The sequence below is a fragment of the Apus apus genome, chromosome 2, assembly GCF_020740795.1.
Source record: "Apus apus isolate bApuApu2 chromosome 2, bApuApu2.pri.cur, whole genome shotgun sequence".
In the NCBI taxonomy this organism is placed as follows: Eukaryota; Metazoa; Chordata; class Aves; order Apodiformes; family Apodidae; genus Apus; species Apus apus.
In genome coordinates, this window is record NC_067283.1 from 32,975,874 (window position 1) to 32,994,068 (window position 18,195).

General features: G+C 36.7%; 1 protein-coding gene across 6 annotated transcripts in view; it reads right to left on the minus strand.

Annotated features, from left to right (window-relative positions):
- Window positions 1-3,155: 3,155 nt before the first annotated feature.
- Window positions 3,156-18,195, minus strand: part of HYCC1 (hyccin PI4KA lipid kinase complex subunit 1) — a 37,706-nt gene continuing 22,666 nt past the window's right edge. For 3 of the 6 annotated variants that reach the window (XM_051609517.1, XM_051609518.1, XM_051609516.1), the window contains exons 5-11: window positions 15,833-15,913; window positions 15,312-15,427; window positions 14,889-14,984; window positions 13,012-13,128; window positions 12,489-12,576; window positions 11,795-11,954; window positions 4,835-5,943 (exon numbers count right to left, since the gene is read on the minus strand). In XM_051609517.1, coding sequence (XP_051465477.1) covers window positions 5,387-5,943; window positions 11,795-11,954; window positions 12,489-12,576; window positions 13,012-13,128; window positions 14,889-14,984; window positions 15,312-15,427; window positions 15,833-15,913 — 1,215 coding nt within the window. In that variant the 3' untranslated portion in view covers window positions 4,835-5,386. Of the gene's footprint in view, window positions 4,610-4,834; window positions 5,944-6,803; window positions 7,099-11,794; window positions 11,955-12,488; window positions 12,577-13,011; window positions 13,129-14,888; window positions 14,985-15,311; window positions 15,428-15,832; window positions 15,914-18,195 lie in introns of those variants that run through there. The other 3 variants (XM_051609519.1, XM_051609521.1, XM_051609522.1) reach the window with 3 other exon arrangements.

The window sequence follows — 18,195 nt, forward strand, 5'->3', positions numbered from 1 at the left end:
CCATTTCTACTTCAATAGGAATCAAAGATTATATTAAAATTTCCTGCACAAGTATCTTTTCACAAGCACTGAATATTCGTTTATAGTTTGGTTCACTATTTGCATTGCAGAAACAAAAAAAAACCCCACACATTCACATTAAGTGGTCCTTGTGCCAATACCTGACACTTTTTCATTTACTTTGTGTGTTGTGGAGGTAAAAGCTGCTATTTCTTCTCATTTGCTCTGAATACTGTCCTCTCACACTAGAAACATCTACCATCACAGTTCAAACCAAGCAACTCCATGCAGAGAACTGCCAGTATTAGTCAGAATTAATGACAACTTCTCAGCATGACTGTGTGACTCAGACTAACTTCCCCAAGTCTTTCCGCACCATTACATTTCAATATTGTCCCAGCACATTTGTAGTGGCAGATGATTAAATACAACCTAATTTTAGGAATCAAGTTAATGAAGCAAGCACCATGCAATGTAACGACTTGTTTCACAAAGATTTCTGAAGTCACAGAATTTTTCCCACTATCCCAAATGAGCAGAATACTTATTACTTGACAGCTATGGGTTGGGAAAGAGAAATCCCCATACTGAAGTAATCTTTAATACAGAGCTAGGTTAAAATAAAACATGAACAATAATTTTTACAAGCTCCATGCAGGCTGTAGAAACTGTAGAAAAAAAAAAAACAACAATGTATGTAACTAGTTACTAATTGTTTTTATTACCATCAAATATCCCTCTCACTGCTAATTGTCCAGCAGGCTCTCAGATGCTCTCATCCTCCATTAAGGGTTGTATTTTGGGGTACAATTACTTTCTTTTGCACTCCCTATCACATTATGGGAAGAGAGGAACTACTCACAATTACATTGTCTATCACTAATCAGTAACAATTCCAAACTGAAAGCAGGTAGCAGTAAGTTCTAGACACTGCTTTTCATCCACTGCAACTGAAATGGCAAATTTCACACACTGTAGGACAATCACACATCAAGACCTCAAGTCCAATTTGTACATTTTGGAAAAGAAAGCTCAGCTTGTTCAAGTGAAGTGTTAGGAATAAGAGATTGTCTTTCTCACCTTTTTATATGAATGTAAGTTGAGTTTTGCCCATTAAAAAGAAGAGGTTCAAGACTGACGTTTGGGAAAAAAAAAGAAAAAAAAAAGAGAGAAAATGCAGAGTGAGATCTCCCGCTGCTGCCATCTACTACAGTTCATCCAGGTTTCTCTACAGCATTGGACCAGAGACTACATTTGTAAGGGGAAAGGGAAGAACTTTGAACAAAAATCTAACTTGTTTTTTAACAAATCCCATAAGGGGGCAATATCTTCTGCCATACAAGTATCTACAAAAGCATATAACTTCAAAAAAAGAAAATGTTTATTTTAGTGTTCAAATTATTGAACACTAAACAAGACAATCTTGTAGTTTACACATTAGGAATGTAAGCTTTCATGTACAGTTAAGAGAACACTTCACTAAAAAAAGGTGAAATACTGCATTACTAAAACATAGAACAGTGTCACACAATGAACTGAAGAATATGAGAAAGTGTGGTACACTCATTTAAACTCAGGTTCTCAGGTTAAGACAGACATCTGTAGACTGATACAACTATTTCACACACTTTGGTAAATATTAAGAAATGTACACATCTAATTTAGAAGTAGTATACAAATACAAAAGGCAATGTATTATGCACCTATAGATTGCACCGTAAGCCTTAAACACTGACAAAAGATATCAGACATAATAAAGTTAGAAACTTCTAGAAACCTCATAGAAATCATAAGAGACCTCCTTAGAGAGAAGTGTGGCTAAAACAGCTATGTATTTCTGTACCTGTCAAATCTGTCAGGTATTCAAGGCAGTTCAAGGACATTTCACTCCCTTCAGAAAAATCACTGCGGATCTACAGCAAATGGTTAGAGGCCATGTACTTTTTGCATAAGTGTTACAGATTCTTATAACAAAAACAATTCTTCTCGGCTTCAACAGTTTGAAAACGTTGCTGTTCAAAGCCATTTCTGGAAACAGCGCCCTTTGATTTAAAACAGTAAGGTCAGTTATAAATGTCAGCATCAAAACAACCGCTCAATATAATTTGTGATGATTCATTCCTACATAGTATTTTCTCCGCAGGATGTTGCAGCCATGTATGGTGTTTTGAGTGTATTCATCAGAACTGCCCACTCGTGGGTAGACTACAATATGGGATGTTTTAACAGGTTTTCCTTACACTAACAGAAGACTTCTACTTCCTTAATATCCATCTTTCATTCATCAGTCTAAAGTGATCAGATAATGCTCAAAAACCCAGGAGCTTGACAATTTTTGAAATATTGTTAAAGAAATAATATATATCTGCCTCCTGCCTACCTCCCCTCTTCCCCTCCAATCCTGCACCATGCATATTTGGACAACAAATAATTCTGTTGTGTGTCGCGTGTGTGTGTCGTGTGTGTCCCCCCCCCCCCCCCCCCCCCCCAGTTCTGTTTTTATTTGTTGTTTTTTTTCTTTTCTGTTTTTAGGAACAGAAATAACCCAACTGGAAGTTTCATTATTCAAATCAGGAAAAAAATTCTGTAGACTCCATTGGTATCAAGGTGTGATGTCAGTTCACAAAAATATGCTCATTGTATAAGTTGTTCCAGAGACCAATTCACACATATAAATATGAAGCCACATACGTATAGAAACAGTAGCCTTCAGTACCAAGAACCTTTCCTTTTATCAGTTTTAAAAAAAAGTCTGAAGCTTTATGTAATTTCATTTGTACCAATATGAGCCTCTGTCTTGGGCTTAAGCCAGACCACAGTCAGAATAATCAGCTGGATGAAATAAAAGGATTAACTAACTTTATTTTAACACTGTTTGACTTGCGGCCAACAGTATTGTAAATATTATGTCACATACCTACATTTTATAGCATTTCAGATCCTTCAAAATTCTAACTATTTACAGTTAAAAGTGACTAAACCTTCCCAGTATAATAAAAATCTTTTATACCAACACCCAGCTTGAGAAGGTATCTGCTGTGGATGTAACTGAAAAAAAAAACCATGAACTAAATGAAGCAAACCAAACCCAGTAGAACTACTTTAAAATCCTAGTCCCTTAACACTAACACACAATTTTACTGTCACAACAAACATCTGTCAATGACAATTTTATTTATCTATTCTATTTTTTGTTTCCATTTAAAGTGTTTCCAAAGTACTATTAAACATTACACTGCAGAAGCAGAGCAGGAGGCAGCTCTAAGGTCTGCAGGTTATTTCTTCATAACATGTAGAACAAACTTCAAAGAAAGGAAGAGCTCTCCATTCAGCATGTGTAGTGCCAGCCAATGTCTGCTACCAGCTGCCCAACCCCCTTCTGCTGCCTGTGGTTATGCAGCAGTGGTCCAGCAGCCACCCGTATGAAGTCAATCTGAAAAAAATGTGCTGTTCAATATGTATTGCAGAAAAACTGGTAAAAAAAAGAGAAAATTTTTTCTGCTGTACAAAGTATTTACAATAACAAACACATACAGCTGCAAAGAACCAGATTATTTCACTGGTCTAAGTATTAAACACTAAGTAAGACAATCTTGTGGCTTATGCATTAGGAATGTTAAGTCTTCATGTACACTTAAGAACTCCACTGTAAAATGGTGGAACTACTAGAATAGACCTGTCACACAAGAAACTGAAGAACATAACAAGTGTGACATATTAATTTAAACTCCAGCTCACAAGTGAAGATAAACATGTGCAGGCTGATAAGCTATTCCACATACTTTGGTGAATATGAAGAAATGTGCACACCTGGTCTGCAATCTAAGTAGTAAAATTATACAACTTGTCTCTATCAACTATGTCTCCTAATTTCATTAACCATCTTATTAATTACTATAAACCTGAATAACTGCTAAAAAATTGTGCTTCAGTTTAAGTCAAAACAGGGTTATCTAAACTTATCTCCAGGCAAATAGGAAAGTCCTCCAAAATTTTAGTGTTTGTTCTGTTACAAGTTTCTTGACAATAAGGAATCACTAGCTGCAGGAATCTGGACAGCTGGGAATAACTATGCCTTCCATCTTCATCCTATTTCTCCACTCATAATAATATATTGTCTGTTTATCAGCTAAACACTGTTACTGGAGTGGTTTTGTCAGCTATTGCTTCTCCAAATTTCTGCATAAGCAGTTTTAATGTCCATTTTTAATTAAAATTAAAAGTTGGTATCAAAAAATGTCACCAAACCAATGAAAGGTTAAAGGTTAGGTAACCTTGAACAAGCTGCTGTTTTAGCATTTCAAACTAGAAAAAACCTAGATACAAAAACCTAGCAATGGCAGTGCTAGTTATATTTACACTGTAATTTCCCCCTTTGTGCTTGCAAGTTATTGAAAGTACACATCCTTTGGTAGTATTCTCTTAGTCTCAAGTAAGTAGTTTATGTTAAACATATTCACATTCCTGATTTGCTTGGTTCAGTGCAAAGGGCTCATACCTTATTTCCTGCATAATACTGTTACATAAGCACATCTCTTCCCTCAAAATAATAAAAATATTGATGACAGCAACATTTCAATTAGTAGCTTTGTGCCTGATACTTGAGAATCTGAAAGAAAGGCAGAGTCTGTTACACAATTTGTAAGTTTAAAGTGTGCCTATTATAGCAAATGAAAGGAATTCCCATCCACGTGTGCTGCTGCTATATGACTTTTGACCCAGTTTCAAAGACGTATGCAAAAGCCAAAAACGCATCTATAATTCAGACTCATACAGCATAAAGAACAGTGCAATGTCTACTAACTCCCATTACAAAAAACGCCATGACATCAAATGCTGAACTGATGCTTTTAGTTTTAACCTTATGTGTAAGCACAGCTTTGTCATGGCTAACAAAAGAGAACATTTGTTCTTACTATTCTGTTCCAAAATTTCACATCCACGCTGCGAGACTCCTCTTAAATAAAACAAGTACTTACACTTTTGCCTGTGCAAGTGGTAGTGAAAAGCAGAATCTGGGAAAGAGGCTCTATTTGTTCCCATCCTGTGCATTTGAAAAAAGCTGTGCATCTTGGTCAGAGGCTAAACAACCAATTGATGCTTGTTAAATTGGTGAAGCTGTGAACTCCACATGAAGCCATTGAGCAATCACGAGTATAAATACAGTAAGTCACAAAGGAAATTTCCAAGTGATAAGAAGCTGATGCAAAATAACTAGAACTGTTGTCTGTTCACGAGTACTGTCAAACGTGAGCCAAATAACAATTAACTGGCTTAAGATTTAAGAAAGTATCGTATAGCACATTAAGGAGCTTAATGTACTCATCTACCGGTATGAGCATAAACCCTCAATATTGTGTTTTTCATACTTGTCTATTTTATTATATCAATCTGTTGACAAAGTTATGCTAATACTAGGAGGTCGCTGCTGATTAGGTTGTTTGCTTAAAACTGGAAGATCTGTTCTTTCTGTTCCATACATAAGTTTTTCCTCCTGAAGACTGCAAGCTGAAAACCTGTTTGCTTCTGTACCAGATACACCACCACGATTATTTGCAACTGTGACACCACTGACCTGTTCAAAGGATTTACTAAACACAGTAGTGGTCGTTCTGGCCAGACTATGGCTGCCAGGTTTAGGCAGGGACTGGCTAGTTGTCAGTGTCAATCTCTTCAAAGAGACAAGCTCTAGATTCTCACTCATGGCTCTCTGAGTTTGTTTTCGTGACAAGTGTTCTCTGCAGGTTTCTCCTTCTTTTTCTTTTCCTCCAGCTTTGCTTCCTCCAGACCTTCGCTGGCTCTTCCCTAAAATGTTCTTATTGCTCGTGTTACTGCTGGTAGATAGGGCAGACTGACTTGTACTAGAAGTAGCCCTAGAGTAAAACCCTTCATCAGTTTCAGATACTTCTATCAGATCTTCTTCATTTGCTACATCAGTGTTACCTGCATGGTAGAAAAAGAAAGAAAGAATTACCAATTGACTTTCTCACATTTATTGATTTTATGTATTGCTAGATTTTGATAATTACAAGCACGAAGCCATAAAGCAACAGAAGACAAAAAACTTACCTATTCCATTACATTATGGAATTAAAGTGTATTAGGATATAAAGTTACAGCAAACAATGCTGCATTAACTAGATCAAGAAGCATGCCCACAATTTCATTTTGCCATGATTTGGAAATAAAATAATGCAGTCTTGTTAATTCATGCAGGAGTTTAGAAACTTGTAGATTAGAAGATACCACACAGAGCAAAACAAAGTATAACTTTGTTTTGAGCAGGTGCTTCAATACATGATTTTGGAAAGCTCATTAATTATAAGACTATAGAATCATTGCCCCAGGACATCCAATATGGCACCTGCATGTTTACCAACCCAAGAATGCTTCAGGAATGAAAGGTCACCTTCTGCATCATAGGTCTGGTGGTATGAGTTGGAAACTCAAGCACAACATGAGATCTCCAATATACCATGAAAGGTGGAATTTGGGAAATCTGATGTACACAGTGAGATACTTTTCATATCCATTTTGATGAACTCTTCATGCCAGTAATAACTGGCATTTGTAAATCCAATAAATATGCTTAAATAAACTCCAAGGTATGTTGAGTCTCACAGTGTATTTTCTCGAGATTAAATAAATGTACTTGTAAGCAGTGTCACCAGTGTCGCCATTCTGTGGCGCAGACAAAGCTGTGTGCAATACATGCATTTGTGTTATTACACATGCAAATATATTAACTGCATACTTCAGTTCTCCAAACATGCAGCAGTGACCCTTTCAATCAACAGTGGTACCTTAGAGTGCAGCTACAAGTGTTCTGCTAAAACTGCACTCTGCCAGATGAGTTTATTCCATCCTCCATCATTTTTCTTACAGATTTTTGCCTCCTGATTTCTGGCATGCCTTTGCTGTCAGTTCTAGGATCTGTAGCTGTTTCCTGTACTCCCTGTAAATGCTGAACATCATTCTCTGCTAGTGCTCTGCTCTTTTCCCCATTCCCGGTCCTCTCTCCAGCCACACTTGTGACACTAATCTCAGGTATGATAAAGTTGCCCAATTCAGTAGCATCATTACCATTCTCTGGTTGTTCTAGAATTAAAGATGGATAAGAAAAAAAAAATATGTCTGAAACAAAACATGAAACAAAAGCAAATAGATACAGATGACTAAAGCATTATGAATTAAAGCAAATGTTCACACATGAACCTCTTGTTAATAAGCAACATTAGCGAGTATGAAGTTTTGTGTTATTTTTCAATTGCAGGCTTCAATCTTCCAATTATTGGCCTGCACCCACATGCTGGAAAACCTCATTCTTAATTCTTCAAACTGAAATTTCTGAGGATTGTGAAACAACCATTAAGAGATTATATTAGAAATCAACTCTCCATCATTCACTTTTATTACTATATTCTCTGTATTACCATGCTAAAGCGAAACATTTTGATGATGAAATGGCATATCAACTTCAAGTGTTATCATGTAAGACTAGAAATTCTACACAAACAATGTCATGATGCTGCACAGTAGTCAGCCTGGAAATGAATACTGAAACAGCCAAGGAAATTCAAACACACTGACTTTCATTTTCTTTCTTAATTTCAAAAAACTATTTTCAACTATAGAGTTATTTACAAGTAACAAAATTCTCCAGTTACTCAACTCATTAAGACAAAACAGTTTTACCGCAGTTTTTGCCACCTACTAATAATATATATGGATCTCCTCAGCTTTTCTAAGCTTCTTACATGAGCTTACAACCCAACTAGTTTGCGATAGTAACTGACTTGTTTGACAGGAGTAAGTTTAAGTACAGTTGAAAAAACTGAGATTAAGCTGGGGAGAGAGAAAGCATCACTGCTTTCTGCAGCACTGGGGAAAAAAAAAAATCAAGGCAAAACCCAACGCAGTTTGTTTTTTAGATGACTTCTTTTTGTCTCAGTAAGTCATCAACAGCAGATACGCAAAGTGCTCAGCCTGGCCAAAAAATATTGACAAAGATTCCTGTAGACATAGCCAAAAGTTCCCAAGCAAACAGAAAACTCCACAGCTTCTCAAAATGTGAGAATGATGGCTGTTGTGTAAGAGATTCAATAATGATACTTAGTGAAAAGAATGCTGCGATTCCTACAAGGTCCTGGTAAAACAAATTCCAACTCAAAAGATGCCTGTCTGCATTAGATGACAGGTTTGAGAAGGATGAACTTGAGAGGGAAAAAGTAAAAATGAAAGTTGAAACTTTATGGAAATTCCAAGTATATGCAAGTTACAATCCTAGCGACTTGTCAGCTCCACAGTGTTTGAAGTATTCTCAGTGTCTGAAGGTCTTTTTAAAAGTATTCAGAATTGCTTCATCAGCACTAGCTCGACAACCACAAAACTGCATTTAGGTGACCTGGAGAAGCAAAAAAGCCATCCAATTTAACAACACTAAATAATTTGTTGATAAGTGGTAGCTAGTATCAACTGACTGTAAATACTATGAGATTAGATGGATCTATTTTGCAAATGACCTTCACCTTCAGTATCTCTAAAGTACCTACCTTAGAAGTTGAAATCCACAATACCAATTTGATTCTTAAAAAGTTCTTCTAAGTAACAGCTCTAATGAATGAGTTACAGGGTTATGTATCACAATAAGATTAAATGTTACACTGACCATTTTTCAAAACTGACTTCACTCTAGAGTTCTAGCAAAGGCTGGCAAGATTTAGTGTCCAAAAACTTCTACATTAAACTGAACTTCTAAAAAGATAAAAAAATTAAGGCCATGCTTCTCAGTTGGAACCATGATTTGCTGTATTTATTTTTTTTTTTACACAAATAGCTAGTGATTGAAAGTTGCTGCCCTTGCTTCACCAAGGGATATTTTGCTTCATCACGTCTTCTGGTCCACATATGTGTAAGATCAAACTAGTTCTCAGCTGTCTCTTCTATTTGTACAACTCATTTTTATTACATTGCAACACACAAAACCACCAAATATTTTTCCCCCCTTACACCGTGGAAGAAAGAGTAATGGTCAGGAGGTATGGTTTGTCATCTGATTTCTATCAGTTACAATATTTATTATAATTCAAACAAGCATCTGTATGCACAGCCTCATTATTCTTTCTGTATGATGAAGATCTATACCATATCTTCCTTTCATCAGAAATTGTGGGGCACTGAGTTACACTATTAGGAGATTTGAAATCAGGAGACAATACACTCTGACTTTAAAAAGGCTTTTCAAGTCACAAACAACAGAAAATTTTTGGGATATTAGCTGAAGTGGTATATAGAACCATAAACTGATTTGGGTTGGAAGGGACCTTAAAGGTCATCTAGTTCCAACCCACCTGCCATGGGCAGGGACACCTCCCACTAGATCAAGTTGCTCAAAGCCCCATCCAGCCTGGCCGTGAACACTTCAGGGGTGGGGCTTGCAAAACTTTCCTGGGCAACCTGTTCCAGTGTCTCGCCACTCTCACAGTAAGTAATTTCTTCTTAATATCTAATCTAAATCTACCCTCTTCCAGTTTGAAACCATTACCCCTCATCCTATCAGGACCTGTGTCCTTGAAAAAGTCCCTCCCCAGCCTTCCTGTAGGCCCCCTTCAAATAGGCTGTTATAAGGTCTCCCTGGAGCTTTCTCTTCTCCAGGATAAACAATCAATCCCTCTCTCTCAGCCTGTCTCCATAGAAGAGGTGCTCCAGCCCTCTGATTATCTTTGTGGTGCTCCTCTGGACTCAGAAGGACGTCGTAAAGACATAGGTGCTGGTCTATTCTCACAAGTGATAGAACCAGACGGAGTGGTCCCAAGCTGCACCAGGGGAGGTTTAGACTAGACATTAGGAAGAATGTTTTCACTGAAAGGGTTGTCAGACATCGGAACATGCTGCACAGGAAGGTGGTTGAGTTACCATTCTTGATGTGTTTAAAAGTCACCTAGGTGTGGCACTTGAGGATATGGCTTAGTGCTGGGCTTGGTAGAGTAGGGTTAATGGTTGGACTTGCTGATCTTAAAGCTCTTTTCCAAGCTAAGTGATTCTATGATTCCATCATTCTATGACAATAGCTGATAATATTGCCAAGCTTCAGAGGGCATTTGTCCATTTAAAAGCTGAGCTACCATACAGTTTTCTTGCACCTTGTAAATCATCTCAGCTTAACAACTGTAAGCCTCAAGAAAGGAAAATAAAGACAAAAATGGTCCATAACAGTCTTGAGATTTCAGTAATGACTTGCTGCTGGACCTCACTCAAGTTAAAGACCAATGTTTTTCTTCTCACCTTTGCCTCACAGTTTTGAGCAGTTTTAAATCAACTGAAAATAAATTTGGTTATTTTACCTTTCTTTGCCCCTCACCATTGGTACTAATACCACCAAGGAGTATTACGTCTATCATAATTTTAGTCGTCTTCTACCAAGATATTTTTAAATAATTTTCTCAACACTGACCTGAATTACCTCTCAGTCCGTTACAAATAACTTGACAGTATTTTTCTAACCAAACTGTTCATATACTACAAAAGCTCATACAGTACACATCATACAGAAATGTTTATAATGCTACTTTAAAATCTTTATTGAATCTATTAAGAGTATTCTTATCTACACTCACTCACTCAGCCTGTCATCAGAATTATAAGGCCAGCAGAACAAGCCTTTGCAAATTTTGATTGCTGGTCCAGCGGCTCTTCACTCATCTGAAGACAGTAGAAGAAGTGGAATATTATGTTTCTCATTTTGCAGTGCATTCAGCACCATTTTTTTTCTACTCTTCAGCCCACACCCATTTTCTGCTTTGTGAAAGCTCTTACACCACGATGCTCAAATGTACTGATTTTGGGTGGGATAGAGTTAATTTTCTTCATAGTAGCTAGCATGGAGCTACATTTTGTATTTGTGCTGAAAGCAGTGTAGTTCATACAGAGCTGTTTCCATTATTGCTGAGCAGTTAGTTCACAGCATCAAGGACTTTTCTGCCTCTCACACCATCCTATCAGTGAAGAGGCTAAAGGTGCACAAGAAAATGGGAGGGGACATAGCTGGGACAGCTGACCCCAACTGACAACAGGGATATTCCATACCACATGACACCATGCTCAGCAAAAAAAGCTAGGGGAAGAAGAAAGGGGGAAGCGTTAAAGAGCAATGGCATTTGTCTTCCCAAGTACCCGTTACACGTGATGGAGGCCTGCTGTCCTGGAGATGGCTGAACCCCTGCCTGCCAAGGGGAAGTGAAAGAATTCCTTATTTTGCTTTGCTTGTGTGCACAGCTTTTGCTTTTCCTATTACACTGTCTTTATCAACCCAGGAATTTTCTCACTTGTACTCTTATGATTCCATCCCCATGCCACTGGGGGGATGTGAGCAAGTGGCTGCCTGGTGCTTAGTTGCTGGCTGGGGTGAAGCCATGACACCAACACATAATTTATCCCTCTACCCTTAAATATTATTTTTATTTAAGTAATTTCAGACAGATGAGGGTGTGCAGTAAAGAACCTCACACTTTTCAGAAGAAAACAGGAATATGGGCCTTTCAAAAAAATCAATTGTTTTGATACAGCTCCCTTTAAAAAAAAGGGTTTTCTGTTTTTTTTTTTCTTTTTGAAACATGTTTAAGAAAATAAAGAATATACTTCATCTGAATTGCATTAACATTCCCATTCACCAGTTAAGAAAATAAACTCCAAACTGCTGCTTGCTTACTACCAATGAAGATGTGCAATAATAAAATTCTCAATATTTTTTAAACATATAAAAATCTAATAATGCATTGCAAAATCTGTTTCTTACCATGTCTTTTCCATCTGTGCCCTCGGATAGACATGCTAGTCACAGCATTTCTTGATATCCTGGATGAAGTAGGTGTAATTTCAACCTGAATGCATCTTGTACCTTCTTTACTAGATTTCATGGTGCCCTGAGGCAGTGAAGCTTTTATTGCATTAGCAACCTAGAACACAAAAGATACAGTTAAGTTTGTAGCATGAAGAATCCAAATTTTAGAAGAAAAATTCTGTCAAAGGGCTCTTATTACTTCAAGTAGAATACTGTGTACAATTCCAGTTTGCCATCAAAAAAGCACAGCTTTTTGCACGGGTTGTAAACAACGCTGGTGGCAATTACCACCCAGAACTAAGTTACATTTTATACCTGCCACTTTTAAATAAAGTTTCCAGTTTAAAGATGTGGCTATTAGTTAACACTAACTTCAGAGCACTTCTGCACTATAATCTAAGTTTCAAGATTTAGAAGTGTTCTACTGAAAACAGCTTGTTCACTAGGGAAGATGACCATATAACTAAGTACATTGAAAATACCTGTGCACGTGTGTGTATACTTGCAGACCTAGCCATTTACACAAGCACAGCCACAGAGACCTCATGGAATTAAGTTTCCCAGCGTGCTGACACATCACGCACATTCACAGGAAGGATTTCCATGACTGAAAATTCTACTCAAAAAAATGTTGAAATACAACACCTACCAGCAGAGGTTCTGGATACAGTTCCAGCTGTGCTCTATACAAAATGTCATCCATAGCTTTACGAGCCAGATCCCATTCTCCATTATAACTACAAAAGTAAATACATATATAATAAGAAGCATTGATATTAACAGATGAACTTTCTTGGTCACATAACTTTCACATGTTTAGTATTCCTTGAGAGCTCAGTTTAGAGGAGTTGCACTACTTTTCATTACTAGTAAGCCTACTATTTAGAGAAGTTCTCTCCATAGACTACTTCAGAATAAAGTTTTATTTTAATTGGCCACCTTGAGCAGTTTAAAACCAACATAGTTATTGATAAGCTAGTCATGAAATATTCTGAAATTCAGACAGGATTGTTCTAATGCTACTCCACATTTTGAGCACTCCTGTGTTACTAATCTCTAATTCTTTCAGTTAATAAGAGAGTTTCACACATTAACAACTACAAAAGGGTAAATGACATCAGCATTAAGCTGAAATTTCATTATTTCATAGGCATATTAAAAAAACAACTTACAAGGCATAATAAATCCCTGTTAGCATTTGCACCATGAACTCAGATGAAACTGGAATCCTACTGTTGACTCCGTTGTACTTTCTCACTTTTTGGCGAGGATATCCACAGACACAAATTCTAAAGAAATCATGCATTGGTCGTTAGCAATTAATGTAGAACCGCCTTTGTACAGATCTCAACAAAGCTAGGTGTTTAGTATATATTTTAACTGCCAAAGACCCACAGGAAGGTATCCATCAACAACTCGCTGAAGCTGACTGTTTCTTACTATGGAGGAAGCATATGCCCTCTACTGGCAGAGTTCAAATCTTTTAAACAGAAACATCTTGGACACTTGTTAGATTTATACTACAGTGGAACATGGAAGAAAATTGCCATTAAAAGTCATTCAGAATCCATGCATTTGCTGTGGAACAGAAAAAAAAATAAGTTAATGGTATTTAAGGAAATAAAGCAGTGTCGCAACTACTAGTATTACAGACAGAAGCGTGTCATTGCATACAATACGGAAGTTGCATACAAGTTTTCAAGCAAAGTGACCAAAAGTGTCCCATCCATAAAAATATTCTAAAATCCAGTAAAAGACATCCTTAAAATTTAGTTCTGAACTAAATTCCACATTACACTGTGCAGTCAAAACATTTTTTAAATCAAAGATACCAGGTAGTCAAATATTCGATTCATTGGCTCTTACCGAACTTCTGGAATGACCTTTAATGCCATTAATCAAAATATTTCCTATGTAGGATAGACTAGGGGATTAATCTCAGAGAACTTCAGCTCTTCAGCTTCAATAGCAGAGAACTTGTAAAACTTCTCTTAAATCTGTTTTTCCCAGAAAAAAAAAAAATCTGAACAAAACTATACAACACAAAAAACTTGAGATTGTATTGTAGTGTCTTTCAAATTATATCTAAAACAGATTTCAGGAGCCTTTCTTTATTAATACTTACTTTGACACTAACATACTGTTCTTTTTTCCTCTCCTTCCCTATCCCAACAAATCTTCTGCTATTTAAAAAACAAACATACAAAACAAACAGAAAACCCCAACACCCCACAAAAAACCAAAAGCAAAACCAAGACATCTCAGGATCTCTCTGCCTCAGCAACTCTCCCTGTATGTTGGAACCAAATGAGTTAATACTATTTCATTTTGTCCATACACGGTAGAAGTTGAAACATGAAAGCTGATTCTTACCTAGTCCTAAACCACATGAGCCAGTTATTGAAATTAACTAGGTTGAACAAAAATCCCATCCCATCTTCCTCCTCTTTATCCCCCAGAAGAGGCCATTATCGGGCAACGCTACTTCCAGATAGTCGTAATTTCTACCAATGGTTTGGCGCAAGGATGACACCATCCACTAAAATAATAAGCATTTCAGTGTTATGTAAAGCCTGAGGGGTTGAGGTAGGAGCAAGCAACCAGTTAAACCAAAAATGCTAGTTTACGTAAAATTAGCATTTTTGTGCATTTACAAGATGCTACTGTATAGGGATACCAAAAGTATTTTGGTGAGAAAACAGTGAATTCACAGTAGGGATGTGATCAGTTAACACTGATAGTTATGCAGAAAAGACCTTAATACACAGTCTATTAATACCAGAATTGATTGGTTTTAGAAAGCCATACTACAGTTGAGATAGTTCCTCTAAAAAGGCTAGAATGACACCAGCAATTTTTGAGATCTCCACCCAAAGTTATGCAATAGATATTTAAAAAGCAAATAATTCACTTGTAAACACTTATGAAAAAAAGTAAAGCTGACAAGTAGCTTTTGGGAACATGAAGCTTTTTTTAAGAAGAAAGTTGAAACTGATTGGATTTCAAGTTGAAAATTACATTTTAAGTGTAGTCAACCTACAGAAATTACCTTGAACAAATTTGACACAACGACTGAAGAGAAACTGCAGGCATGTAGCTTAAGGCAGCATTGTAACAGAGTAGAAGGAAAGTCAGCACTTCAAACCTGGGATTTACAAAAAACATTAGTTATATAACCAATTTTATTTTTAAAAGAAAACAAGTTTACCCAGAATTTGCAGGAGTTATTTGAACAGATTTGGTATTTCTTTTCAATAAAATTGACAATTGAATAGTTTAGTTCTGAAAGCTTTTCCTCTTCATGTAGTAATATGTGCTACAAGTTTTTCTGCATCTGTATTTTTACATGTTCAGAAACAAAAAAAACCCACCACAAATCACACTATATACCTATCACTTTCAGTCTGTAACTATATTAAAAATAATATTAAGATTATAATAGGAATTTTCTTGAGAATCACTACAATTTCACCTGTTCTGTGCTGTTAACATCTCCCTCTGAGGATGAGGTCCACTGTATACAACCCTGGACAAACCATGCTGTGATAAAGCTCCTTCGGTGAGAGCCATTGAACCAATGCTGGAAGGCTAAAGGAAAAAGGTTAATTCAGAACATAGCCACCTAAAGTCTTGCTACAATGCAAGCAAAACCAGACAATTATCAGCACCATCATTTTGTACATAAATTTTAAACAGGCTTCAGGTTATCTGACTGCTTAGCTGTCTTAGAGGTCTGACAAGTTATTCTACACCAGATGAGGTATATGGCTTCAGATTAAGAGAAAAACACCAAGTTGGTGCACAGATATTATGAAGTTATGGCTACTCAGTTGTTAAGAGGCCTCAAAGACCAGATAAGAGTATCCAGAAGAAGTATGTTCCTTTATCATCATGTGATGAGCTAAAACTACACTTTTACTCTTAACAAACAGGGCCCCAAAGCATACCACCTTTTCCTATCAGTAACAACTTTATGTTGTGGATGTTACTTACTTCATGATAGACTGAAGGCTTGGACAAAGACGGAATTGTGAAACTCAGCACTTTGCTATGTCCCTCTTTGTCAACTATCTCCTGAAAAAGACAGAAGATTCCAATGGTTACATTGTACTGTGGAAACCAGACGTTCAAAGATGTTAAATGCTGGATGGGGCTGAATAGAAAAAGAAAGCCAACAAATTACTGTAGGGACAGCTAGAGACACTGTAACAATTCCAGGTGAAAGGTAGAAATTATCTCCGTATTTGCTTTATATCACAGTTCATTTGCTCTGTTTCTGAAAACTATTCAAATGAGGTAGCAAAGGGCACACGGATTTGCATACATCATTCACCTTAAAACACTAACTGGAAATCACAAGATATTTAAACGAGTGTTTATTTTTTAATTATACACTATTTGCTAATTGCGAAGGTTACTGCTTAATTCTATTCTGAAAACTGTCTACCCATCAAATAACCACTCTACAATTAGACTGTTTTGGAAATATTATAGCTCTGGAATGATTGCAGTCTCATACAGTTTGATAGTAGCAGACATCATAGCATTTGCAAAAGCCCAAGTTTGATAATACCAAATTTACAGAGAGAGTTAAAAGAAGCACAAATGCAAAGCTTTAGAGAAGCTACTTTCCTGCAAGCTATCAACAGAACAGCATGTTGGCAGACTTTTCAGTCCTTTAAGTTAGTGGAAGACTAATGGATAAAGCAAAAAAAAAGACGTGCCCAAGTATCACAGAAGAGCACTGAAGTACTTCAAATAAACTTCAGAAGTTCCGAAGTAGACCTGACCAATAACCAACACCACACACAGCAACTTTTTTTTCCCCTCTAAATTTCAGCAGCAGTTTTCATATATCCAGAGTTTGAGGCTAGAAAGGAACTTCATTGTCTCCTAAAATCCAGGCTTTGGAAGGCTGAAAGACTAACTTTACATAGTAATTATTAAAACTCAAATCTCAAAGTAGAACATGAAGTGATACAAGGAAGGCTGAGACTTATCAAAAAGGCATACAGACCTGTTCTACAGGAAGACTTTTACAGCTTTTACATAAACCACTAAAAATAAGTTTCAATATTGCTTCTATATCCATGTGGAAAATATTTGCCTCAATATATGGGAGGAGAAGGGAAGAGAAACTGGCTACACCCAAACTTCTAAAATCTAAAAATATAATTATTTTGACTCTTCATTCTAATAAGATTTGTAACTAAGTTTCAGGCCTGCATTTTAAGATCTGAAGCATATAAAAAAAAACCCTATACCTACAGCCAGGACAGCAAAAAATATCAGCAGTGTGCATTACCACTGTATGTCTCCAAGCTGATGGTAGAAAAAAAACCCAGTTCATTATCTCAAGGTTCAGCCCCCATAATTCCATACCCCTGACAACACAGTAGATTTAAAATTATTCTGACCAATATTTAATTTTTCAGTTTCCTTCAGTAAGAAATTGAAGGACTCTGTTGACCATGTTAATCCTCTCAAGTTCCACGAGACCATCTTAAATATTTACAGAAGGATTACTATTTTCAATAGGCTGCATCTTTCTTCCTGCTTTTAAAAACAAAGTAGCTAGCTAAAGAGAAAATAAGTCTCTAAGCAGGTGACCTACTACCTTTTCAACCTTGTATACTGACAAATAGTACCATCTTGATTTAGTTACAAATCTTCTACATCAACAGAGCGAAAGAAGCCAGCATCAGTAATATGGCTTTACTTCAGCACAAGCATTAGGTCTTAAATCAGAAGGAAAGAGGAATGTTTCTGAAAATCAGGTTAATCTAGAGCTTCCTACAGAAGCTTGTTATAAAATTCTTACAACCCCAAGCAGCTGGAGATAGATGGTTATGTCATTAATCGAGGAAGAAACTATTCGTATCTAAGACAAGATGTTACTGGAGTAGTTTAAAGCTTAACTATAAATGCAATCCCTTCAAGGAGAAAGGCAAGTGATTATAGCCACATCCATCAACCATTTTATATTACTTCATCATGGAAATAAATCAGTGACTTGACTTAAGGCACAGGATATATCAAATGCTTTCCAGGAATGTTTTTCTTAGATACGACTAAGCACACAAAGCACATGAAGCCTGTACTCTGCCTAAAAAAGGGTTGAATCTAAGGGCTCAAGCGCTTTTAAGCAGACTGTTGGGTGAAAAAAAATTCAGTTGCTTGGTAAAGGCACTCGTGTTTGTTTTTAGGAGGATGGTAGCTACCTTCTCCAGATTTTCAGAATGGTTAGAAGAGACTTGAAGTTAACCACTATCACTTAGAAAGCCTTCCTAAACATCCAGAACATACAAACTATAGTGAAGAGAATCCCAATGCACACCACAACACTGAGCTTTTTA